Here is a 21555-nt window from a genome sequence, read left to right as displayed (position 1 = left end):
AAAATACTTAGGAATAAATTTAACCAAGGAAATGAGAGATCTGTACACTGAAAACTATAAAACACTGATGAAAGAAATTGAAGAAGACACATATAAATGGAAATATATCCTGTGTTCATTGATTGGAAGAATTAATATTGTTAAAATTTCCATGCTACCCAAGGCCATCTAAAGATTCAGTGCAATCCCTATCAAGATTCCAATGGCAGTTTTAAGAGAAGTAGAAAAAACAATCCTAAAATTTATATGGAACAACAAAAGACCCCAATAACCAAAGCCATCTTGAACAGGAAGAACAAAGCTGGAGGTATTACATTACCTGATTTCAAAATATATTACAAAGCTATATTAATCAAAATAGTATGATACTAGCATAAAAACAGACATGTAGACAAATAAAAGAGAATAGAGAGCCCAGAAATAAAATCCACACATTTATGGTCAATTGATTTCAAAAAAGTGCAACAACATACAATGGAGAAAGGACAGTCTCTTCCATAAAGGGTGTTGGGAAAACTGGATAGCCACAAGCAGAAGAATAAAATTGGATCCTTATCTCACACCATATACAAAAATCAACTCAAATGGATTAAAATCTAAAACGTACGATCTGAAACTATAAAAATACTGGAAGAAAACATAGGGGAAAGGCTTCTTGACATTGGTGTGTGCAATCCTTTTTTAGATAAGACCGCAAAAAGCATAGGCAATGAAAAAAAGATAGTCAAATGAGGTTGTATTAAACTAAAAAGCTTCTGTATAGCAAAGGAAACAAGAAACAGTGAAGGAACAACCTATGGGATGGGGAAAATATCTGCCAACCATACATCTGATAAGGGATTAATATCCAAAATATATAGGGAACTCAAGCAACTCAAGCAAGAATACAAATAACCTGATTTTAAAAAGGGCAAGAACCTGAGTAGATATTTTTCCAAAGACACCCAAATGGTCAACAGGTATATGAAAAAGTGTTCAACGTCACTAATCATCAGGGAAATGCAAATCAAACCACAACGAGATATCACACCACACCTGTCAGAAAGGCTATTATCAAAATAACAAAAGATGAAGTGTTGACGAGAAAAGAGAACCTCTGTGCTCTGTTGGTGCAAATGTAAATTCGTACTGCCATTATGGAAAACAAAAACATTCAGATCACAGCAATAGATGAACCTGGAGGACATTACGCTAAATGAAATAAAAGAAGCCAGGCACAGAAAGACAAATACTACAGGACCTCACTTATAAATGGAATCTAAAAAAGTCAAATTCATAGAAGCAAGGAGTAGAATGGTGGTTGCCAGGGGGTGTGGGTGGGGTATTTGGGGAGATGTTGGTCAAAGGGAACAAAGCTGCAGAATTACGCAGGATGAATAAGTTCCGAAGACCTAATGTACAGCATGGTGACTAATATTAACAACACTATATTGTATACTATTTGAAATTTGCTAGGGGAGTAGATCTTAAGTGTTCTCACACCACCACCCCCCCAGATGGTAACTATGTGAGGAGTTGGATATGTTAGTTAGTTTGACTGTGGTAACCATTTCACAATGTATACATATCTCAAAACATCATATTGTAAACCTTAAATATATATCATTTTTGTTTGTCAATTATGCCTCAGTAAAGCTGCAGGAGGTGGGGGGGGGGACTTCCCTGGTGGTGCAGTGGTTAAGAATCTGCCTGCCAATGCAGGGGACAGGGGTTCAAGCCCTGGTCCAGGAAGATCTCACATGTCGCAGAGCAACTAAGCCCATGCACCACAACTACTGAGCCTGTACTCTAGAGCCTGTGAGCCACAACTACTGAGCCCACGTGCCACAACTACCGAAGCCCACACGCCTAGAGTCCGTGCTCCGTAACAAGAGAAGCCACTGCAATGAGAAGCCCACGCACCGCAACAAAAAGTAGCCCCCGCTCGCCGCAACTAGAGAAAGCCCGTGCGCAGCAGCAAAGACCCAACACAGCCATTAATTAATTAATTAATTAAATGAAAACGAAAGGAAAAAAAAAAAAAAAAGGCTGGGGGGAAAGCATGTTAAAGGTGCCACCAACACAACTGCAGCCTGTGTCTTTGTAATACGGGTTTCTCCAGGCTTGGAGGTATGACCTGCTCATAATAATAGTTCAGCCCTTCTGTGGGGAGTTCAGGTCCTCAATGCCCTCCCAGGTTCTCCCTATAGGAAGTACTCCTGTTCGAGTCTATATTCAGATAGCCCTAAGCTGTTAATCCTGATGCCTCCTCACACGGGGCTGGAGACGTGTTCCTGCTCACCACTGCTCTTCCAGCTCTGAGTACAGGCATTTCTGGTGCCGTAGTGCCAGGCAACAGGGAGAGGTCCCCTGTCGTGCTCACTCGTGTATCTATTCCCACCGCTCCTCCCTCTGCCCCTGCAGGGGTGGGCTGTAGTCTAAAGAGGGGGAAACACACAGAGATCCCAGTGATTTAAGGTCCTCCTCTTCTGAGGGCTCGAGTGCAAGTGTGGGTGATGGGAGGGGTAAAGGGCGGAAGCCAGGGCCATCTGAGTCACACTGTGGGGCAGGGCAGGGGGTTGCAGGGGGCCTAGTCTCTGCAGTCATCTGAAGGCCTGGCTGGGGCTGGAGGCTCTTCAGAGACCTCAGTTCCTGGCCACACAGACTCTTTCACAAGGCTTTGTGAGTGTCTTCATGACACATCCGCAGGCTTCCCCAAGAACGAGCGATCCAAGAGTGAGAAAAAGGAAAAGGCCTCAGCCTTTTGTGACCTAGTCCTGGAAGTGACACACTGTCACTAGAACCAAGTCACTGAGTCCAGGCCACAGTCAAAGGAAGGAGAGTTAAGCTCCACCTCTTGAAGGCAGAGCACCATAAAAACTGTGGCCATTCCCCCACTATCTGCTCTTCTTGAGTCGAGCCTGTGCTTTCCAACCTGCTCTTTCCTTCTCAGAAGGCTTCTTGGTTCCTTATGCATCCTCGCCAGCTCTCCGCCCTGAATCTGCAGGGGGCACACAGCTGGTCCTTCTCGAGCTTAGCACTCTTTCTCCAACTATGTGACATTGTCGCCCAGAACCAGTTCACACCCGACACCGTCTTCCCCCTCCTGACACCCTGTGCTTTGGAAATGAGGCACACCTGAAGAGCAGAAAAATGGGCCAAGTTTTCTCTCTTAGATGCCTGGAACTAAAAACTTATGAATCTGGGGTAAACAGGTCTAATTTGAGCGTGCATCAGATCACCCAGAGGACTTGTTAAAACACAGAATTCTGAGTTTCCAAGACTCACAGGTCTTGGAAGTTGCGTGGGGATTTGTAGTTCTTATGTTCCCAGGTGCTGCTGCTGGTTCATGGACCACACTTTGAGAACCACTGGTCTGAGGGTTAAGTTAGCAAAATAAGTGTATCTTCAGTGACTGAATTATTAGGGTATACTTACTCAGATGACTGTTTTCTGCAGGGAAATTTGGATAAACTTACAACTTCCTTGGAAAATTCTACTTTGTGGCAGTCTTCTTCTGGTCTCTTATCTTCTCCCTATGTTCCTCCCCTCCCTTTAAACATCACATCCACCTTAAAAGCACACATAACCATATTTTAAGATTTCTGTTTGTATATTTCAATTCATCGGAGCACAGATTCTCAGAATTGAGGCACTCTGGAAGAGGCCTGTGGTTTGCAAATTCAAAAACATATTTTGAATTGAGGTCAATTTATAATATATATCATTACTTCTTTTTGGCCTTTCTTACATGCTCCAAATTTCTTTTACAATCCCCCCACCCTCCCCCGCCTTATATATCAGTTTCAATCGTCTTTATAAAAGTGAACAACTCTTGAATTAGGAACTTCACAAACTCAAGGCAACTGGTAAGTGGTAGCATCTGATATTCAAATGACCTTCTAAAGTAATTTTCCATTTTTATTCCTGCCCTATTTCAGTCAGTCCAGGAGATTCCTGGAAAGAACATGTGCTAAACGCATTTCCATTTCCATTAGTAGGTGGATCCATAAACAGCCAATTTGTTTTATTTTTCTGTGGATCATTCTCAACCCTATTTGCCCAAGTTGAGTCACACTGTCAAAGAAAGCTGAAATGTTTTATATTCAAAGAGCTTATATTCAAAGAGCTCAAACTTGTTTGTCCCGGTGTGCAATTATAAACACATTTAGAGAAAAAGGAAAAGAAAGCCATACCAATATATACTATTTTTCTGTCAGTGACCTCTCTCTCTCCAGTCTATTTTTTTTTTTAAATGGAGTCCAGCTTTTAAAAAATAATGAATGTAAAGCGCTTATTACATAATGACTTAGAGGCAGGATCACTATGTATTAAAAGACCTACTGGGAGGCAATTTTCCAAGTTAAGACCCCACAGCCAAGGTCTTTGAGGAGCCCTTCCTCCCCCGTGTCTGCAGGTCTCATGAACGCCATGTCCTGTTCTGGTGAGTTCCTTTAGACAGGAATTTGAGGAGCAGCCTCAGCTGCACACACGCAAACACGCTGCCACGTGGATTATCGCTGAGGAGCTGGATTTATCCTCAGGTGCCTGTCGCTCAGGGCCCTGGACCCTTCTACATCCCTACAGCAGCCCTCCTCATGCTCACCTGCATCTTCTTTGTTCTCAATCTCACGGAGTCAAACCTCAGCCCAAAGTTGGTCTGGCGGCCCCATTAGCGGGTCCAGGGCTCGAGCTGTGTCTCGTGTCTTTTCTCAGATGAGGAATCCAGAGGCTCATGTTTTCCACGCGCAGGGTTAGCAAAGTGAGTGGTACTGTGTGATCTATTTCTTTCTCACTTTATCACAACTGTTCTCCACACTTTGCCATTATTGTTCTTTAGGAATCCTGAGGATTTTTCCCCCCCTAAAAGCCCAGTATTTTGCAAGATAATCAAAATGGAAAAATCGAAATGTTCTCATTTAAATTCACAGGCCCATTGGTTCTCTTTCAAATCTTTTTTCTTTTAAAATTGTCCCTTCAAGATAAAACCATACAATATGCGACCTTGGAAAAGTCCCTCGATTTCCCTGAGCCTGTTTCCTTATCCGTTAATATGGGAATTACAGATAATCTGTAGTATGGGAATAATAATAATCACTCCTTTCAAAAGATTGCTGTGAAGATGAAATAAATTATATGTATGAAAGTTCTTAAGAGTTATGTAAACTTGATTATCATTACCTCAAATTCAGATCAAAACAATACTGATAATCAATATTAATGCTGCCTGGGAATTCCCTGGCGGTCCAGTGGTTAGGACTCCGAGCTTCCACTGCAGGGGGCCCAGGTTCGATCCCTGGTCGGGGAACTAAGATCTCACAAGCTTCAGGGTGCAGCCAAAAAAAAAAAAAGAAAATAATTAAAAAGAAAAAAACCCCCCTATTAATAGCTGCCTAAAACAGAACAGCCCTCACTGTTGCAGATTTCCTAGAAAAGTTATACTAAATACTTAGATTTTATCCATTTTCTCTTGCGCATTTCTTTCTTGTTTTCCCAAAGCCCCCCATTCCTTGAGTCAGTGGCATTCGCTACCTCAGAGGATGGGTAAGTCTACCAGGTCTGGGGAATCCCCAGCACAAGGGGCCTGAACCCCCAGAGTGTGGACCCCAACGAGAAGCCACATCCAGCATGGTACCTGGTGGTAGCATTACAAGGTCTGAGGGAGAAGCCCAGGCAGCTGGGCCTGAGGGAGACCTGCAGAGACCTGGGCATCCCAGCACAGTGTGGGGAATGCGGCCAGAAACTCCGCATGGCCCCGGAGGGAAGCCGAAGGGACTGAGCAGATAGCAAACTGGAAGAGCTCTGGCTGTTTGTAGAGAGTGGATGCTCTCTGCAGATTAGCAGGGCCTGAGGCTGAAACCCAAGGCAGATGAAGCCCAATGATGGAATGCCATGAGAAGAGAGGACAGTGGTGGCAGCTGGCCTCCGAAGATGGCCCCCAATGAACCACACCTCCTGACAGTCTCGTCCCTGTGCCGTCCCCTCCCACGCTGAGTCTGGCTTGGCCTGTTACTCACTGTAACCGACAGAGTGCAGCAGAAGTAATGCTGTAACAGCTCCAGGCCTAAGTCTTAAGAAAGCCTGGCAGCTTTTACTTTAGTCTTTGTGGAAGTCAGCCACCGTGTGAGAAGCCCAGGTCCCCTGCTGGAGACAGCAGCCCATGGAGAGGCCCTAGAGGGGAAGACACCACCGGTGGAGAGAGACCATGTGGAGGAGTGCCAAAGCACCAGGGTTGTCTTCCTGACAGCTTACGACTGTCAGGAACAAACTGGCCTGACAAAGCCAGGTGTATTGAGCCACTGCAGAGACAGACCACACCCCAGAGGAACCATGGGGCATCTCACCAAACAAAAGTAATGCAGAGTTAGCATAAGGTTTGGGGGAAGGGTGGGGTTTAGCGGAATACAAATGAAGCTGAGATTTTTGTTTGCTTTTAATTGAAAAACCAGTTTACTAAATTGAGGTCATCAAAGAAACTCACTGTAAAGTGGCATTAAGAGCCAACAATTTTCCATGCCAAGCGCTTGTCTATCATTTTTAAAACTGAGATGCCGTATTTCACAGGCCATAAATTCACATACCATAAAATTCACCATTTTAGAGTATACAATTCGGTGATTATGGTATTGAATCAAAGTTTTGATAGGCTCAAAGCAAAGCAGGCTCCGTGTAAAGGATTCCACATCTGCTCAGGACTGTGAGAGGGACGCCAGGGTCGTGTTTCCTCAGACACTATAGGGTTATGATAGACGGAAAATGCCGTGTCCAGAAACTCTGCACCTGAGGAGGTGCATCTGAGGTTTGCCCAGAAACAAACCAAGGCTGTTTCTCTGTGTCCAAGTGACTTAGCTCCTCTGGGCAAAATCGGGGCATGTCATTCTTACTGATGAAAGTTTCTGATAGTCTATGATTTTAGAAAACAAAGTTACTCAGGAATAAAAAAGATGGTTGTTAGGCCTTTCCCCTTGCAGTGAGTCCCTGGATGGAATATATTCTGTCAATTCTGCATATCATTCAATCCATGTCTCATACTCCAGCCGAATGAAAGGCTGAGCAGATTTTTACATTCTTAGCCAGAGCTAATTTTTACTTTCTCAGAAAAAGAAGGCAACCCAGACCTTCCAGCTCAGCGGGGCCTCTGGGACCCAGGTGCAGCTGCCGTCAGAACGCAGCTGCTCGAGATCTCAGGTGAGGTGAGAAGAATCGGCTGAGCCCCATCAACCCACCAAACTGTGAGAGAGCGAATGTCTTGTGTTTACCCACTACATTTGGGGATGGTCTGTGATACATAAATAGATTACTGAACAGCCGTGCCTGAAGCAGACCTCTCCTCTGATGGGAGACCTAGATCACTCTCAGGGAAGAAGGAGCCAGGGGAGAGGCGTGAACCTCAATTAGAGGAAGCACTTAGTCAAAGGAGACTTGAGTGTTACCCTCTGGTGATAGAAGTTAGAGCACAGTTACCTCTGGGGGATGTAGGGTTGAGTGGAAAGGGCAAGAGGGAGCCCTCTGGATTGCCAGGGTGAAGTGTTAAATATCTCAATCTGGGCAGGGCTTACATGGACGCACACCTACGTAACAATTCACTGAGCTGTACACGTAAGACAGCAAGCAGAACTGGAGCTCAGGAGCTAATTTCTATTAGAGTAACAAAGAAAAGTTAACCAATTCTGTGAAATGTATACCTGCCACAAGCAGGCTGTATAAGTGAACACAAGGAATTATGACAGATGCATGAAGTAAATAAATATTTATGCAGGAGAAAGGTATTAATTATGAGTCTAAACACTGATTGACCAAGATGCCAAAAAGGAACATGATTGAGAGCAGGGAATTTAAGAAGAATATAAAATTACAAAATTGCTGGAATATTCACTCACACAATTCCTATTTTGTGAATTAAATTAGAAGTAGGCTGTACCCTCTTCAAGATCACTGTCACTGGAATTAGAGATGGAAGGAAGCTTTGAAATTGTCTTTTACTGGTTCTCAAACTGGTCTGCACACTGGCATCACCAGAGGAGCTTTAAAAGACACTGATGCCTGGGTCCCACCCTAGAGATTCTGATGTAATTGGGCTGGGGTGTGGCCTGAGAACCAGGATCTTTAAAAGCTCCCCAGGTAAAGTAAAAAAATGATCCCTTTTAAAATCGCATCAAAAAATATATAAATAAATAAAGGAAGTGAAAGACTTATATGCTAGGAACTATAAAACATTGATAAAGGAAATTGAAGATTATTCAAAGAAATGGAAAGATATCCCATGCTCTTGGATTGGAAGAATTAACATTGTTAAAATGGCCATACTATGCAAAGCAATCTACAGATTTAATGCAATCCCTATCAAATTACCCATAACATTTTTCACAGAACTAGAACAAATAATCCTAAAATTTATATGGAACCATAAAAGGCCTAGAATTGCCAAAGCAATCTTGAGGAAAAAGAACAAAGCTGGAGGCATAACCCTCCCAGACTTCAGACAATACTACAAAGCTACAGTAATCAAAACAGCATGGTATTGGCACAAAAACAGACACATAGATCAATAGTACAGAATCAAGAGCCCAGAAAGAGACCCACACACCTACAGTCAGTTAATCTTTGACAAAGGAGGCAGGAATATACAATGGAGAAAAGACAGTCTCTTCAGCAAGTGGTGTTAAGAAAGCTGGACAGCCTCATGTAAATCAATGAAGTTAGAACACACCCTCACACCATACACAAAAAATACACTCAAAATGGCTTAAAGACTTAAACATAAGACATGACATCATAAAACTCCTAGAAGAGAACATAGGCAAAATGTTCTCTGACAGAAGTCATACAAATGTTTTCTTAGGTCAGTCTCCCAAGACAATAGAAATAAAAGCAAAAATAAACAAATGGAACCTAATCAAACTTTATAAGCTTTGGCACAGCAAAGGAAACCATAAACAAAATGAAAAGACAACCTACGGACTGGGAGAAAGTATTTGCAAATGATATGACTGACAAGGGCTGAATTTCCAAAATACACAAACAGCTCATACAGCTTAATTATCAGAAAACCAAACAACCCAATCAAAAAATAAGCAGAAGGCCTAAATAGACATTTCTCCAATGAAGACATACAGATGGCCAACAGGCACATGAAAAGATGCTCAACATCATTAATAACTATAGAAATACAAGTCAAAACAACAAGATATCACCTCACACCGGTCAGAATGGCCATCATTAAAAAGTCTACAAATAATACATGCTAGAGAAGGTGTGGAGAAAAGAGAACCCTCCTACACTGTTGGTGGGAACTGTAAATTGGTGCAGCCACTATGGAGAACAGTATGCAGGTTCCCCAAAAAACTAAAACTAGTGTTGCCATATGATCCAGCAATCCTACTCCTGGGCATATATCTGGAGAAAACTCTAATTCCAAAAGATACATGCACCCCTATGTTCATAGCAGCACTATTTACAATAGCCAAGACATGGAAGCAACCTAAACGTCCATCGACGGATGAATAGATAAAGAAGATGTATATACACACACACACACACATACATACACAATGGAATACTATTCAGCCATAAAAAAGAATGAATAATGCCATCTGCAGTAACATGGATGGACCTAGAGGTTATCATACTAAGTGAAGTAAGTCAGAAAGAGAAAGACAAATATCAGATGATATCACTTATATGTGGAATCTAAAATATGATACAAATGAATTTATTTACAAAACAGAAACAGACTCACAGACATAGAAAACAAACTTATGGTTACCAAAAGGGAAGGTGGGGGAGGAATAAATTAGGAGTTTGGGATTAGCAGATACAAACTACTATATATAAAGTAGATGAACCAAGGTCCTACTGTATAGCACAGGGAACTATATTCAATATCCTGTAATAAACCATAATGGAAAAGAATATGAAAAAGAATATATATGTCCATAGCTGAATCACTTTGCTGTACACCAGAAAGTAACACAACATTGTAATTACTTCAATTTAAAAAAACTTAAAAAAAATAAAATAGAAGCTCCCCAGGTGATGGCAGTGCACTCACGACTAGGGTTGAGAACTTAGGGGTCAATTTCAACCACTTTTCACAAATGAGTACAGGGAGGTCCAATGCAGACAAATGGCTGTGAAATATGCATTAATTGGCTGTAGCCAATTTTCTCTGATGTTCCCTAACAGGAGAGAGCTGTGGCATGGATAATGCCAAAGAGCGAATAATCTAAAAATAATTTGTTTGGTTTGGGAAAGCAGCACGTGACTTCCCGGCCGCAGACTGGCCTGGCTAATTCAGTTTGGCTCAAATGAATGCGCCTTTTCCTGATTTTACACTGACAGCCCAGGCCTGTGCTGAGCTGTGGAAGGAAGGTGGCCAAATTAAAAGCTGGCTGTGGCCAGTTTCCCCATGGGAACAGACAAGCTGTCAAAGGCACACAGTCACTGTAGGGACATGGGGACTTCTCTTACCACAGTGGGACACAGCTAGCTCTGTGACTCCGTGAGGGTTGGGGGCCAGAGGCAGAAGAGGGTGTGAAGGGAGAGGGGCTAACGGTGATCAAAGCGCTCTTTCGTGCAAGGTTTCCTGCTAAGCATTTCTGTAAACACACATGCTCCAGGCAACTCTGAGTTAGGTGTTCTATTTCCTCCGCCCATTACAGAGATGAGGGAACTGAGGCTCGGAGTGGTATAACCACCAAAGCAGAGCAGGGTGGAAATTCAGGCTTACTATCCTCTGCCCAAGAGGAGTGTCCCCCCGCCCAAAGCTGAAAAATGAGCTGTTGATGGAACTGGGTCAGATCCTTAGATTTTAAGTCTTGGTGAATGAACTTTGGCCCCCTTATTTTTCAGCTCTAACAGTCTTACGGCAGCGGTAGAGAGACCTCCAGAAGCGCCCTGCGGCAGCGGAACTGACGGAGAGCCCCAGTGGCGGCTCCCTGAAACCTGTCTCGGGCATCTGTGCTGAGCCTGCATCTCCCAAGCACCATGCGGCTCCCCTCCCATGTCTGCGTCCAGAAGGACGTGAAGGGGGCGCCATTCCCGGGAGACGTGGATCTCGGATAGAAGCCTTGCCAAAGCTTCCTTGGACTGCATGGCAACCAGGGTGCTCCCACCCAACCTTCCTTCCTGCCCTCCTTTCCTGGGGTCCGGTCTTCTTCGCGTCTGACGGCCCTCCCAGCCTTCCCAGCCCCTCCCATTTCCTCTCACACAGATGTTTCCCTTAATCAAATTCTCACGTTTAATCCCATCTTGGGATCTGCTTCTCAAAGGACCTGGACTAAAGTAATGCCTCTCCCCACTGGTGCCCCAGCCACGCACACAGCAACGTGGGTGGAAGAGGGAGCAAAGGAGGTCACCTTCTTCTGCTGATTCACCTGGGGACCTTGGCCTGAGATTCTGAAGGTGCAGATGACAGAGGCAATATGTTTGCCCTCGTCACTGGTCTCAGTGCCATGCAGGAAGGAAGTCGAAGTGGTAAGTAATTGACTAGCACTCCCATTTGCCCTAATTCAACTGCCAAGAAGTCACTTTTTGTTGCAGGTGACCACAAGCACAAACAAGACTTTGGATTCTTTCCCCATCTTGTTATGTCCCTTGGGGAAGATATTCAAGCCCTGCACTCTCAGTAACTCCTTGTGGGGAGATTTTCTTGCCATCTTTTGCTCCCCGTGAAGGAAGAGAGCACATAAACGATATCCTGATTCTAAAACACCTAGAAGGAAGTGGTCCACGGTCATCAGTATCATTTAGCATTGCTCTGGAAGTACTAGCCAATGCCACCAGATGAGAGAAAGGAAGAAGAGGTTAGAGAGAATTCATTAAGGTACGGAATTAGTATACAAAATATGCAAACAACAGCCAAATATAAATATAGTGGAAGATAAGAACTTATTTACAATAGTGACAAAACAGAATAATGTCTAGGAACAAGTTTAACAAAAGTTGTGTAGTGCCAATAGGATGAGAATTTTAAAACTCCACAGAGGAACAGAAAAAATACTTTTATAAATTCAAAGATACCTTATTCTTGAATATAAATAAAATTTTAAGAACCAATTATCCAAATATTCATATTTAATACAATATTTAATACATATGCATTTAACGCCACTCTGTATTAACCACATCTTATTTTCTGTAATGCTGATGCTTTGACACCTGGGCCTTGCTGACCCCAGAGACTGCCCCTCCCAGGTTAGCTAGTTCCCGGTTGGCAAACAACTCTCTTTTTATATGCAAATCAACCCTGAGCCCAGGATCCCAACCTCCCTCTTTATCGTGCTCTGTATTGGGCGCTCACATTCCAGGCCTCTTATCTCCCTGCCCTAATCACCACAGGGTCAGGTACCAGATGCCAGGGGGCAGCCCCTGCACCCTGGAGCCCATGGATATTGTTCAAACTAGCCAATCCTAAACCTGCTTAATCTGCCTCACCTGTTTCTTTCCAAGGAAAGCACGGTAAAGGCTTCAGCTTTAAGTTGCCTCTTTCTCTGTGCCCAGAGACCACCCTCACCCTTTCCCTGTGCAGCCCTGCACGGTGACCCTCTCCTCTCCAGAACTGTGAGTAAGAAACTATCTTTTCTTGGCAATAGTCTCCTCATCTGTTGGCCTTGCTGAATGTGAAGTCCTTCTATTAATGCACTAAATTTTAAAATGTACTCCAATGAAAATACTAGATTTTTTGTGCTACTAGAGTTAATACAGAAAAATAATCAAATGAAGACAAGCATGAAAGCTCTGAAGAATGACGTTGGCAGAGTGGTGGGGAGAGGGGACAGCTGGACCGTGGACGAGTGGCGGGGGGCGAGAACGGCACTATGAGTTACGATATGGAGTTAGGAGTGTAGTGGATGTAAATTTCAGCTCACAGCACTCAAGTGTGAAAGAAATATTTATTTCCAGTAACTCAACTTTACTTCTGACCTCCATTTGGAGGAGGAACTTGGCCCAGTTCCGTCAGGGCCTCGAGGCCCAGACCCCACCCCTACACGGCTCTAAGGCGGTGGGGCTTGTCTAACCCAGGCACCAGGGCTGGGCTTTGCTCCTCCGTGGCTCACCTCTCCACGCTGCACCCTCAGAATCGTCTGCTACGGCTTTTGTGATATAAACCCCCCCAGGTCGCCACCCCTGCAAGAAAATGTCCGTGATGTATATATCACTATATACACTTAGCAATATGTAGATTCTTCAAGGCGGAGCCCACAGAGGAGCTTGCCAAACAGAGCAGGAGGACGCAGGCCCTGGAAGACGAGGGGTGGGTGACGTCTGGGTACACAGGCACTCGGTCGAGGTGGGAAGGGAGATGGGAATTCGATGCATCATGAATATCGTGAGTAGTGAAGAAGGTACACGCAGGGTGCTGTAGGAGGGCTGGGAGAGAGGACGGCTTCACGGAAGAGGTGACAACATGGCTGATACCACACGGCCAACGGCGGGGAGCACACAGAGCTCAGGCTAGGGTGAAAGCGGGTCTGATTTCCTGAGCCCTCCCTGATCACTGGGGTGAGGAGGCAGTACCTGGGAACACGCTGGGACCAGAGAATGAGCCTCAGGACGAACCAGGTAGCTGCAGATTAAGCACTCCACAGAGCTGGCTCCAGTGACCCCTGGGAAGAAGACCATGGATGATGCCATCTCTGGATATTTCCAGGCCTGAGTCAAAATTTAAAGTGTTCCCTTCAAACTTTGAAACTGGAGATCCAGGGGTTTCTAGCTGTGCCTTTTCTCTCTGCTCCCTAACTGCGGGGGTAACCACACAACCTGGATTTACCATGGGTTCACTGACCAGCTAGCCTCTCTCCTAGAAGAAAAGGCCTTGGAGGGGAGGGACGAGCCAAGATAATCCGGTGAAAACCAGAGGCTTAGGCAGCCTTGCCTGTCAGATCTGAACCCAAGGTGTACTTTAATCTGCACCTTATCTTTGGGAGGATTTCACAGGATCTTCAATTTCCTTTATCCACATTACTCCACTATTCAGATGAGCACCAGCAAATGCAACCAGAAAACACCAGATGATTCAAACTTCATCTGTATACATTTCACTCTCCACAGCAGTCAGCAGAGTCAGTTTTACCAGAGTTTCTCAGTCATAATTCCCATCTGGAATTTAACTGGTTTCCAACTTTCTTAAAACACTCATATGAAATTCCATCCTAGTCACTCTAAGTTTGCATTTATCAATACTTTAATCATGTGCCACTTCTTCATGGCAGTGCACTGCTTCCCCACTGCCTAGAGAAGTGTCTTAAAAACAGTAAAGGAAGTTGGTGCAGCCGCTATGGGAAACAGTATAGAGGTTCCTCAAAAAACTAAAAATAGAACTACCATACAATCCGGCAATTCCACTTCTGGGTATTTATCCAAAGAAAATAAAAACATTAATTCAAAAAGATATATGCACCCCTATGTTCATTGCAGAATTATTTACAATAGCCAAGGTATGGAAACAACCTCAATGTCCATTCATAGATGACTGGATAAAGAAGATATGGTGTTAATATATACAATATACTACTACTCAGCCATACAAAGAATGAAATCTTGCCATTTGCAGCAACATGGATAGATCTGGAGGGTGGTATGCTAAGTAAGTCAGAGAAAAACAAATACTGTATGATTCTGCTTACATGTGGAATCTAAAAAACAAAACAAATGAACAAACAAAATAAAACAGACTCATAGATACAGATAATAAACTGGTGGTTGCCAGAAGGAAGGAGGGTGGAAGGATAGATGAAATAGGGGACAAGGTTTAAGAGGTAAAAACTTCCAGCTATAAAATAAATAAGTCATGAGGATGTAATGTACACATAGGGAACGTAATCACTAATATTGTAACAACTTTGTATGGTGACAGATGGTAACCGGTCTTATTGTGGTGACCATTTCATAATGTATAAAAATATCAAATCACCATGTTGTACACCTGAAACTAATACAATATTGTATGTTTCTTATAATTCAGTTAAAAGTAGTAAAAGAACAAATACATTTTTGGAAGCAATATTATTTTCATTTTCCTTTGGTGTTCAAAATCCTATTATTTCTTTGTAACAGATTTGAGACCTTTTTCCCTAAGGAAAACATACTCAAGCCACATAATAAGCTGAGCTACTTCAGAGGTGCATATGTGAAATAACCATAGAAAATATCCACTGAGCTATTTCCAAACATCATGAATTCTCATTCAGCTATTATCCAGTGAGCCGGTGGCTGTTTAAGGAAATAAAAACACACAGCCCCTGTCTTCCAGGACATGACTCATCTATTTGGGAAATAAGATCCATTTACTTGCAAAGTGAAACCACACTGTTAAATAGGACACAATTCCAGCCAGCATTCTCCTCTTCTCTAAAGTTGCATCTTCCTAAAACACAATGGCATTTATTGAGTGCCTTCTATATACCGGGCACTGGGCTTCTGGATAACTTTTTGAACCCCTAGACAACCCCATGAAGTATGAAAGGTTTGGGAAAGAATATCAGTAGAGGAACTAACCTGGTAAGTCATTTCCAAGCCTGAATTCTCATCGTTCCTAAAGAAAACAACCATAATCTTTCAAAGTTCAGTTTTTATGAGGCACTTGAGTATTCAACATACTAGGATCACGTAAGATGTTCCTTATTAAACTAGGGGATACAAAATATTTACCAAGTAAACTTTGACTATCAACCAACAGATTCATTTTAGAGGGGCTTATTCAATATCTTATCCTTCTAAGGAAAGATCCCATTTATAAAGCAGGCAGTCAGTGGACAGTCCTCCTGGACTAATCTGATCTTTGTTCAGACTGACCTCTGCTGGTCAGCCTATTAACCTGCCAACTTTTTTTCTCTCTTGAGATAATATGACTAGAGAAGGAGCCTTTTCCCCAAATTACATCTAGTATCCAGATTTATATAGTTCAACTCACAAATATTCATCAAGCCCTCAACCTTTCAGCAAAATCTTACATAGCACTTGGCCGCCAGAGGCCAGTGTCCACGGGCAGAGTAGGACACTGATGAGATTACATGAGCCGCCCACTCTCTGCCCTCCTTGGATATTCCCTGTGCTCTTCCGCAGCCCAGGCTCTCTAGTCTGTATCTCAGAACTACATAAGAGGACCTGCCAGGGGGCCTGATATCAAGGGCCTGTCAGGTAAAGCCACAGCTCCCTTCAAGTATCTCCTGGGTTCACACCTCGAAGCTGGAGTCCACAACATTGTGGAGGTCACTCAGGCCCCTAACTAGCCAACGGATATAAGTCTGATGTGTACGGTACAGTCAAACTAGCTGAACTTGGATATAAAGTCCTACACTCCAACTCATATATAAAACTGCAGATAATAAACAAGAATGACCCTGATAATAAGTGATACTTTTCCATTTCTAATATTTTCTTAAAACAATGTCTGTTTCTGGTAATACAATTACATAATTATTTTTACTTTAAAATCTTATAAAAGTAGGAAAAAACATAAGAAGGAAATAAAAATTACTTAAATCCGATCACCAAGTTATATTAAAATTTTAGTTTATTTTGTGCCCACCCTTTTTCTCTATGTATGTATTCGTGTATGAGTAAAGATGTATATCCTGACCTGGACCCATCCATTTTTATAGCTGTGATTATTTCTCCATTAATAAATATTCATTCTTTAACACAATTTTTATTTTAGGATGTTGACAGATCATAATTTACATAACCAATGTCTTATTATTAAACATTGTGGTTGTTCCTAAATAAAACTATGCTGAATGGCCTTATATATAAATATTTGACCAAGTATTTTATTATTTCTTTAAAATACATTCTTGAAATAGGCCCACTGGGTCAAAAGTTATGGGGTATGAACATTTTATGATTGCAAATACAAGCAATGCTAGAACTCCTCTATGGAATTTGTACCAATTTCATCTTCCACCCCAGCACAGCACTCTCCTCTTCACTTCACCCTCACCAAACGCTGAAAATTATAATTTAAAAAGTGCTTTGCTAAGTGGCTGGGGTAAAAAAAAGGGTTTTCTATTTAACTTACGTACTCATTTGTATTCATACTCATACTTTTATTGATCATTTGTGTTTTTCTGTTAATTGTGCATTCATGCCCTTTGTCCATTTTTCTATTAGTGCATTAATATTTTTCTTATTTATAAGAGTTCTTTATATATTAAGGCTGTTGATTCTGTTGGTCTCAATGTGGCACACATAAACTAAGGTTGATAATCCAAATATACCCTGAAATTATTAGTTTGGGTGTGGTGTGATTTCTCCTTTGGCTTAGTAAGTTCTTTCCTGAAAAACAAAACGGAACAAAAACCCAACTCATAAAATGTAGAACAAGCCCCATTAAATACTGGGTAGACTAAGGTATGAAGTGGTCAACGGATAAACTATGAAGGAGAGATAGTCTAGGTACCCCAACTTACTGAACATGCCTCTACATTGCATAGTTCTTGAAGCTTTTTTCTTTGAAGATGTTATTAAAAGATATGTGACTTTAAGAATGGATTTACTTAAAAGATTACTGATGTGTCATTCAATAAACCAGTTATGATGCTATTTAATAAACCCCTTCTTTCATCTGTAAATGGTTATTTCTGTGGTAGAATACTGGTATCTTTTTATGTTTTTAATCAATTCCTGCACTATAAAATGTCATTTAGAAATGTTTTTTATTTTTCTTTGCAGAACAATTTTAACATTATAGTAATTTTGCTGTGGAAAATAAAATTCCATCTTACGGGAAAGAGAAAACTCCTCAAGTCACTCATTGGCATCTTTATTTACATATTAGAGCGGGTCAGCCAGTGAAAATCCTAGAAAAAGAAAAGACAACAAACATTCAGTCAAAAGAAATAACTGTGTCAAACTATTACCTGTTTTGCTTGCTCTAAAATCTAAAAGTCCCACTATAACCACACTAGCCACAGTGGTGGTAAAGTGAAGTTTGTCTTTGGTCTAGAGCTTTTCCCAAAAAGGAGCTAAAAATCCATTAGTGAATCTTGCTGTCTTGTCCTACAAAACAACCTAACATCACTTTCTGGATCTTTCCCCATTAACAGTAATCAGGGCACAAAAAAACTAGAGTCTGAAAGAACCAGAAGTACATGCAAAAGAAGAGAGGAATCTACAAAACAGAAATAGAGTCACAGATGTAGAAAAAAAAACTTATGGTTACCAAAGGGGAAAAGGGGGAGAGGGATAAACTGGGAGATTGGGATTGACATATATACACAGTATTAAATATAAAATAGATAACTAATAAGAACCTACTGTATAGCACAGGGAACTCTACTCAATACTCTGTAATGTCCTATATGGGAACAGAATCTAAAAAACAGTGGATATATGTATATGTATAATTGATTCACTTTGCTGCACAGTAGAAACTAACACAACATGGTAAATCAACTATACTCCAATAAAAATTAAAAAAAAAAAAAAAAAGAGAGAGAGGGGATGAAGCAGGCCCAAAGAGGACCACAAGCTCCCATGTCTAAGAAGAGCTTGAGGAGAAAGAGCAGTGCATGGAAGCCTTGCCCAGGACTAAGACCATCCCACCCATGCGGCCTGGACACAGGCAACTGCAGAGATGAGGTCTTCCCTGTATCTACAGCAAGCAGCAGCCAGCTACACCATGAACTGATGACAAATGGTAACCACTAGTTTGTTCTCTATATCTGTGAGTCTGTTTCTCTTCTGTTATATTCATTTGTTTTATTTTAGATTCCACATATAAGTGATAATATACAGTGTTTTTCTTTCTCTGTCTGACTTATTTCACTAAGCATAATATCCTCTAGGTCCATCCATGTTGTTGCAGATCATGGAACTTCCATCTTTTTATGGCTGAGTAATATTCCATTGTATATCTATACCACATCTTCTTTATCCATTCCTCTGTCGATGGACACTTAGGTTGCTTCCATATCTTGGCTATCGTAAATAATGTTGCTATGAACACTAGGGTGCATGTATCTTTTCAGACTCACAGATACAGACAACAAATTAGTGGTCACCAGTGGGGAGAGGGATGGGGGGAGGGACAAGATAGAGGTATGAGATTAAGAGACACAAATTACTATGTATAAAATAAATAAGCTACAAGGATATATTGCACAGCACAGAGAATATAGCCAATATTTAATAATAACTTTATGAATAATTTTATGAAAGTATAATCTATAAAAATATTGAATCACTATGTTGTACACCTAAAACTAACATGATATTGCAAAATCAACTATACTTCATTTTTAAAAAATGACAAATGGTAATGGGCACACAATCAATGAAAAATAAACAGCTTAGAAACTATAATATATGGGGAATTCTACTGGAATGAAGATAAATAATGTTGAAGTGGTAGATGCAAAAAATACAAGGATAATCCTCATGAAATTATACAAGAGGAAATAACTTGTATTCTCCAGAAATACCCCCCAAATTCATAGAGGATTCAGAGAATAGACCATTAGAAGCAGATCATTTAGAAAGGCATTAGCAGAGAAGGGACAGTCAATTAGGGCCCTTCTGTGACTAACACAGGTCTCAAGTCTATTTTGTCTGTGTGCTCTGAACGTGCTTACCAAGCCTCTTGTGGCTTTAGTTTCCTTAGTGCTCTGATGCCCTGATGCCAGGAGGAGGGCATCCTGGTTGCAAAACTGACATCCCAGCTACTGAAAAGCAATACTCAGCTACAGATAAATGACATGCGATTTTAAAACCTATCTATTGGGTGTCTAGCTTGCAGAAATCATTTCAACAAATAGTTTTTTTTTCCAAGGCAATCAATAAACCCACAAAGGTACTAAGTAGGTTCTGAAAGTTGTTAATCCTACCTGAAAACAGTCTGCCTGCTTGCTCCACATAAATCCCTGCTAATGCCACCTACCCCATCACGTTTCCGGCCTAGCCTTTCTGTGGTCACCATCCCCATCACCATGCTTCTTCTTAAGCATCTCTTCTCTCTGCTATGAGAAGAGCCTACGAGAGGCTATGCCAAAGCCTCTCTCTTTCTCTCTTTCTAAATTTTAATTGAAGTATAATAGACAACCTTATATTAGTTTCAGGTATACAACATAATGATTTTATATTTGTACACATCAAGAAATGATCACTACAATAAATCTAGTTAACATCCATCACCATATATAGTCACAGAAATTTTTCTTGTAATGAGAACTTTTAATATCTATTGTCTTAGCAACTTTCAAATATGCAATGCAGTATTATTAACTACAGTCACCATGCTGTGCATTACATCTCCAATGTCTTTATTTTATAACTGGAAGCTTATACCTTTTGACCCCCATCACCCATTTTGCCCACTCCCCACCCCCCAACTCTGGCAACCACCAATCTGTTTTCTGTATCTATGAGCTTGGTTTTTTTGTTTGTTTTAGGTTCCATAAGAGAGATCATATGATACTTGTCTTTCTCTGTCTGACTTAAGTCATACAGCATAATGCCCTCAAGGCCCACCCATGTTGTTGCAATGCTAAGATTTCATTCTTTTTTTATGGCTAAATAATAATCCATTGCGTATATATACACCACATTTTCTTTATCCAGTCGTCCATTGTAGACTGTTTCATATCTTGGCTACTGTAAATAATGCTGCAATAAACAAGGAAGTGCATGTATCTTTTAGAGTTAGTGTTTTAATTTTCTTCCCATAAATACACAGAAGTGGAATTGCTGGATAACATGGTAGTTTTGCATTTAATTTTCTGAGGAAACTCTATATTGCTTTCCATAATGGCTGCATGTATTTATATTGCCACCAAGGGGGCACAAGGATTCCCCTTTTCTCCACATCCTTGCCAACACTTATTTCTTGTCTTTTGATAACAGCCATTCTAACATGTATGAGGTGATACCTCATTGTGGTTTTGATTTGCATTTCCCTGATGATTAGTGATGCTGAGCATCTTTTCATGTACCTGGTGACCATCTGTGTGTCTTCTTTGGAAAAATGTCAATTCATATTTTCTGCCCATTTTTTAATTGGATTGTTTTTTGCTATTGAGTTAAATGAGTTCTTTATATTTTTTGGATATTAACCCCTTATCAGACAATATTTCAAATATTTTCTCCCATTCAATAGGTTGCCTTTTTGTTTTGTTGACGATTCCCTTTACTGTGCAGAAGCTTTTTAGTTTGAGGTAGTCCCACTTTATTTTTGCTTTTGTTGCCTTAGCTTTTGTGTCAAATTCAAAAAATTATCTCCAAGACCAGTGTCAAGGAGCTTACTGTCAGTTTTCCTCTAGGAATTTTATGGTTTCAGGTCTTATATTCAAATCTTTCATCCATTTTGAGTTATTGTGTATAGTGTAAGATCATGGTCCATTTTCATTCTTTTGCATGTGGCTGCCTAGTTTTCTCAACAGCATTTACTGAAGAGACTGTCCTTACCCCACTGTATATTCTTTTCTCCTTTGTCATAAATTAACTGATCATATATGCATGGCTTTATTTCTGGGGTCTCTATTCTGTTCTATTGATCTATGTGTCTGTTTTAATGCCAATACCATACTGTTTTGATTAATAAAGTTTTGTAATATATTTTGAAATCAAGTAATTTAATGC

General features: G+C 41.3%; 1 protein-coding gene across 4 annotated transcripts in view; it reads right to left on the bottom strand.

Annotated features, from left to right (window-relative positions):
• Positions 1–15495: 15495 nt before the first annotated feature.
• HACL1 (2-hydroxyacyl-CoA lyase 1) overlaps positions 15496–21555 on the bottom strand; it is a 39350-nt gene continuing 33290 nt past the window's right edge. For 2 of the 4 annotated variants that reach the window (XM_007166999.3, XM_057545199.1), the window contains one exon: positions 17618–17780. In XM_007166999.3, the coding sequence (XP_007167061.1) occupies positions 17748–17780 (33 nt within the window). In that variant the 3' untranslated portion in view covers positions 17618–17747. Of the gene's footprint in view, positions 15515–16624; positions 17257–17617; positions 17781–21555 lie in introns of those variants that run through there. The other 2 variants (XM_057545197.1, XM_028162002.2) reach the window with 2 other exon arrangements.

This window comes from Balaenoptera acutorostrata, chromosome 4, assembly GCF_949987535.1.
Source record: "Balaenoptera acutorostrata chromosome 4, mBalAcu1.1, whole genome shotgun sequence".
NCBI classification, from domain to species: domain Eukaryota; kingdom Metazoa; phylum Chordata; class Mammalia; order Artiodactyla; family Balaenopteridae; genus Balaenoptera; species Balaenoptera acutorostrata.
The sequence above is the reverse complement of the archived record's forward strand: the minus strand, read 5'-3'. Positions and strand labels throughout refer to the sequence as shown.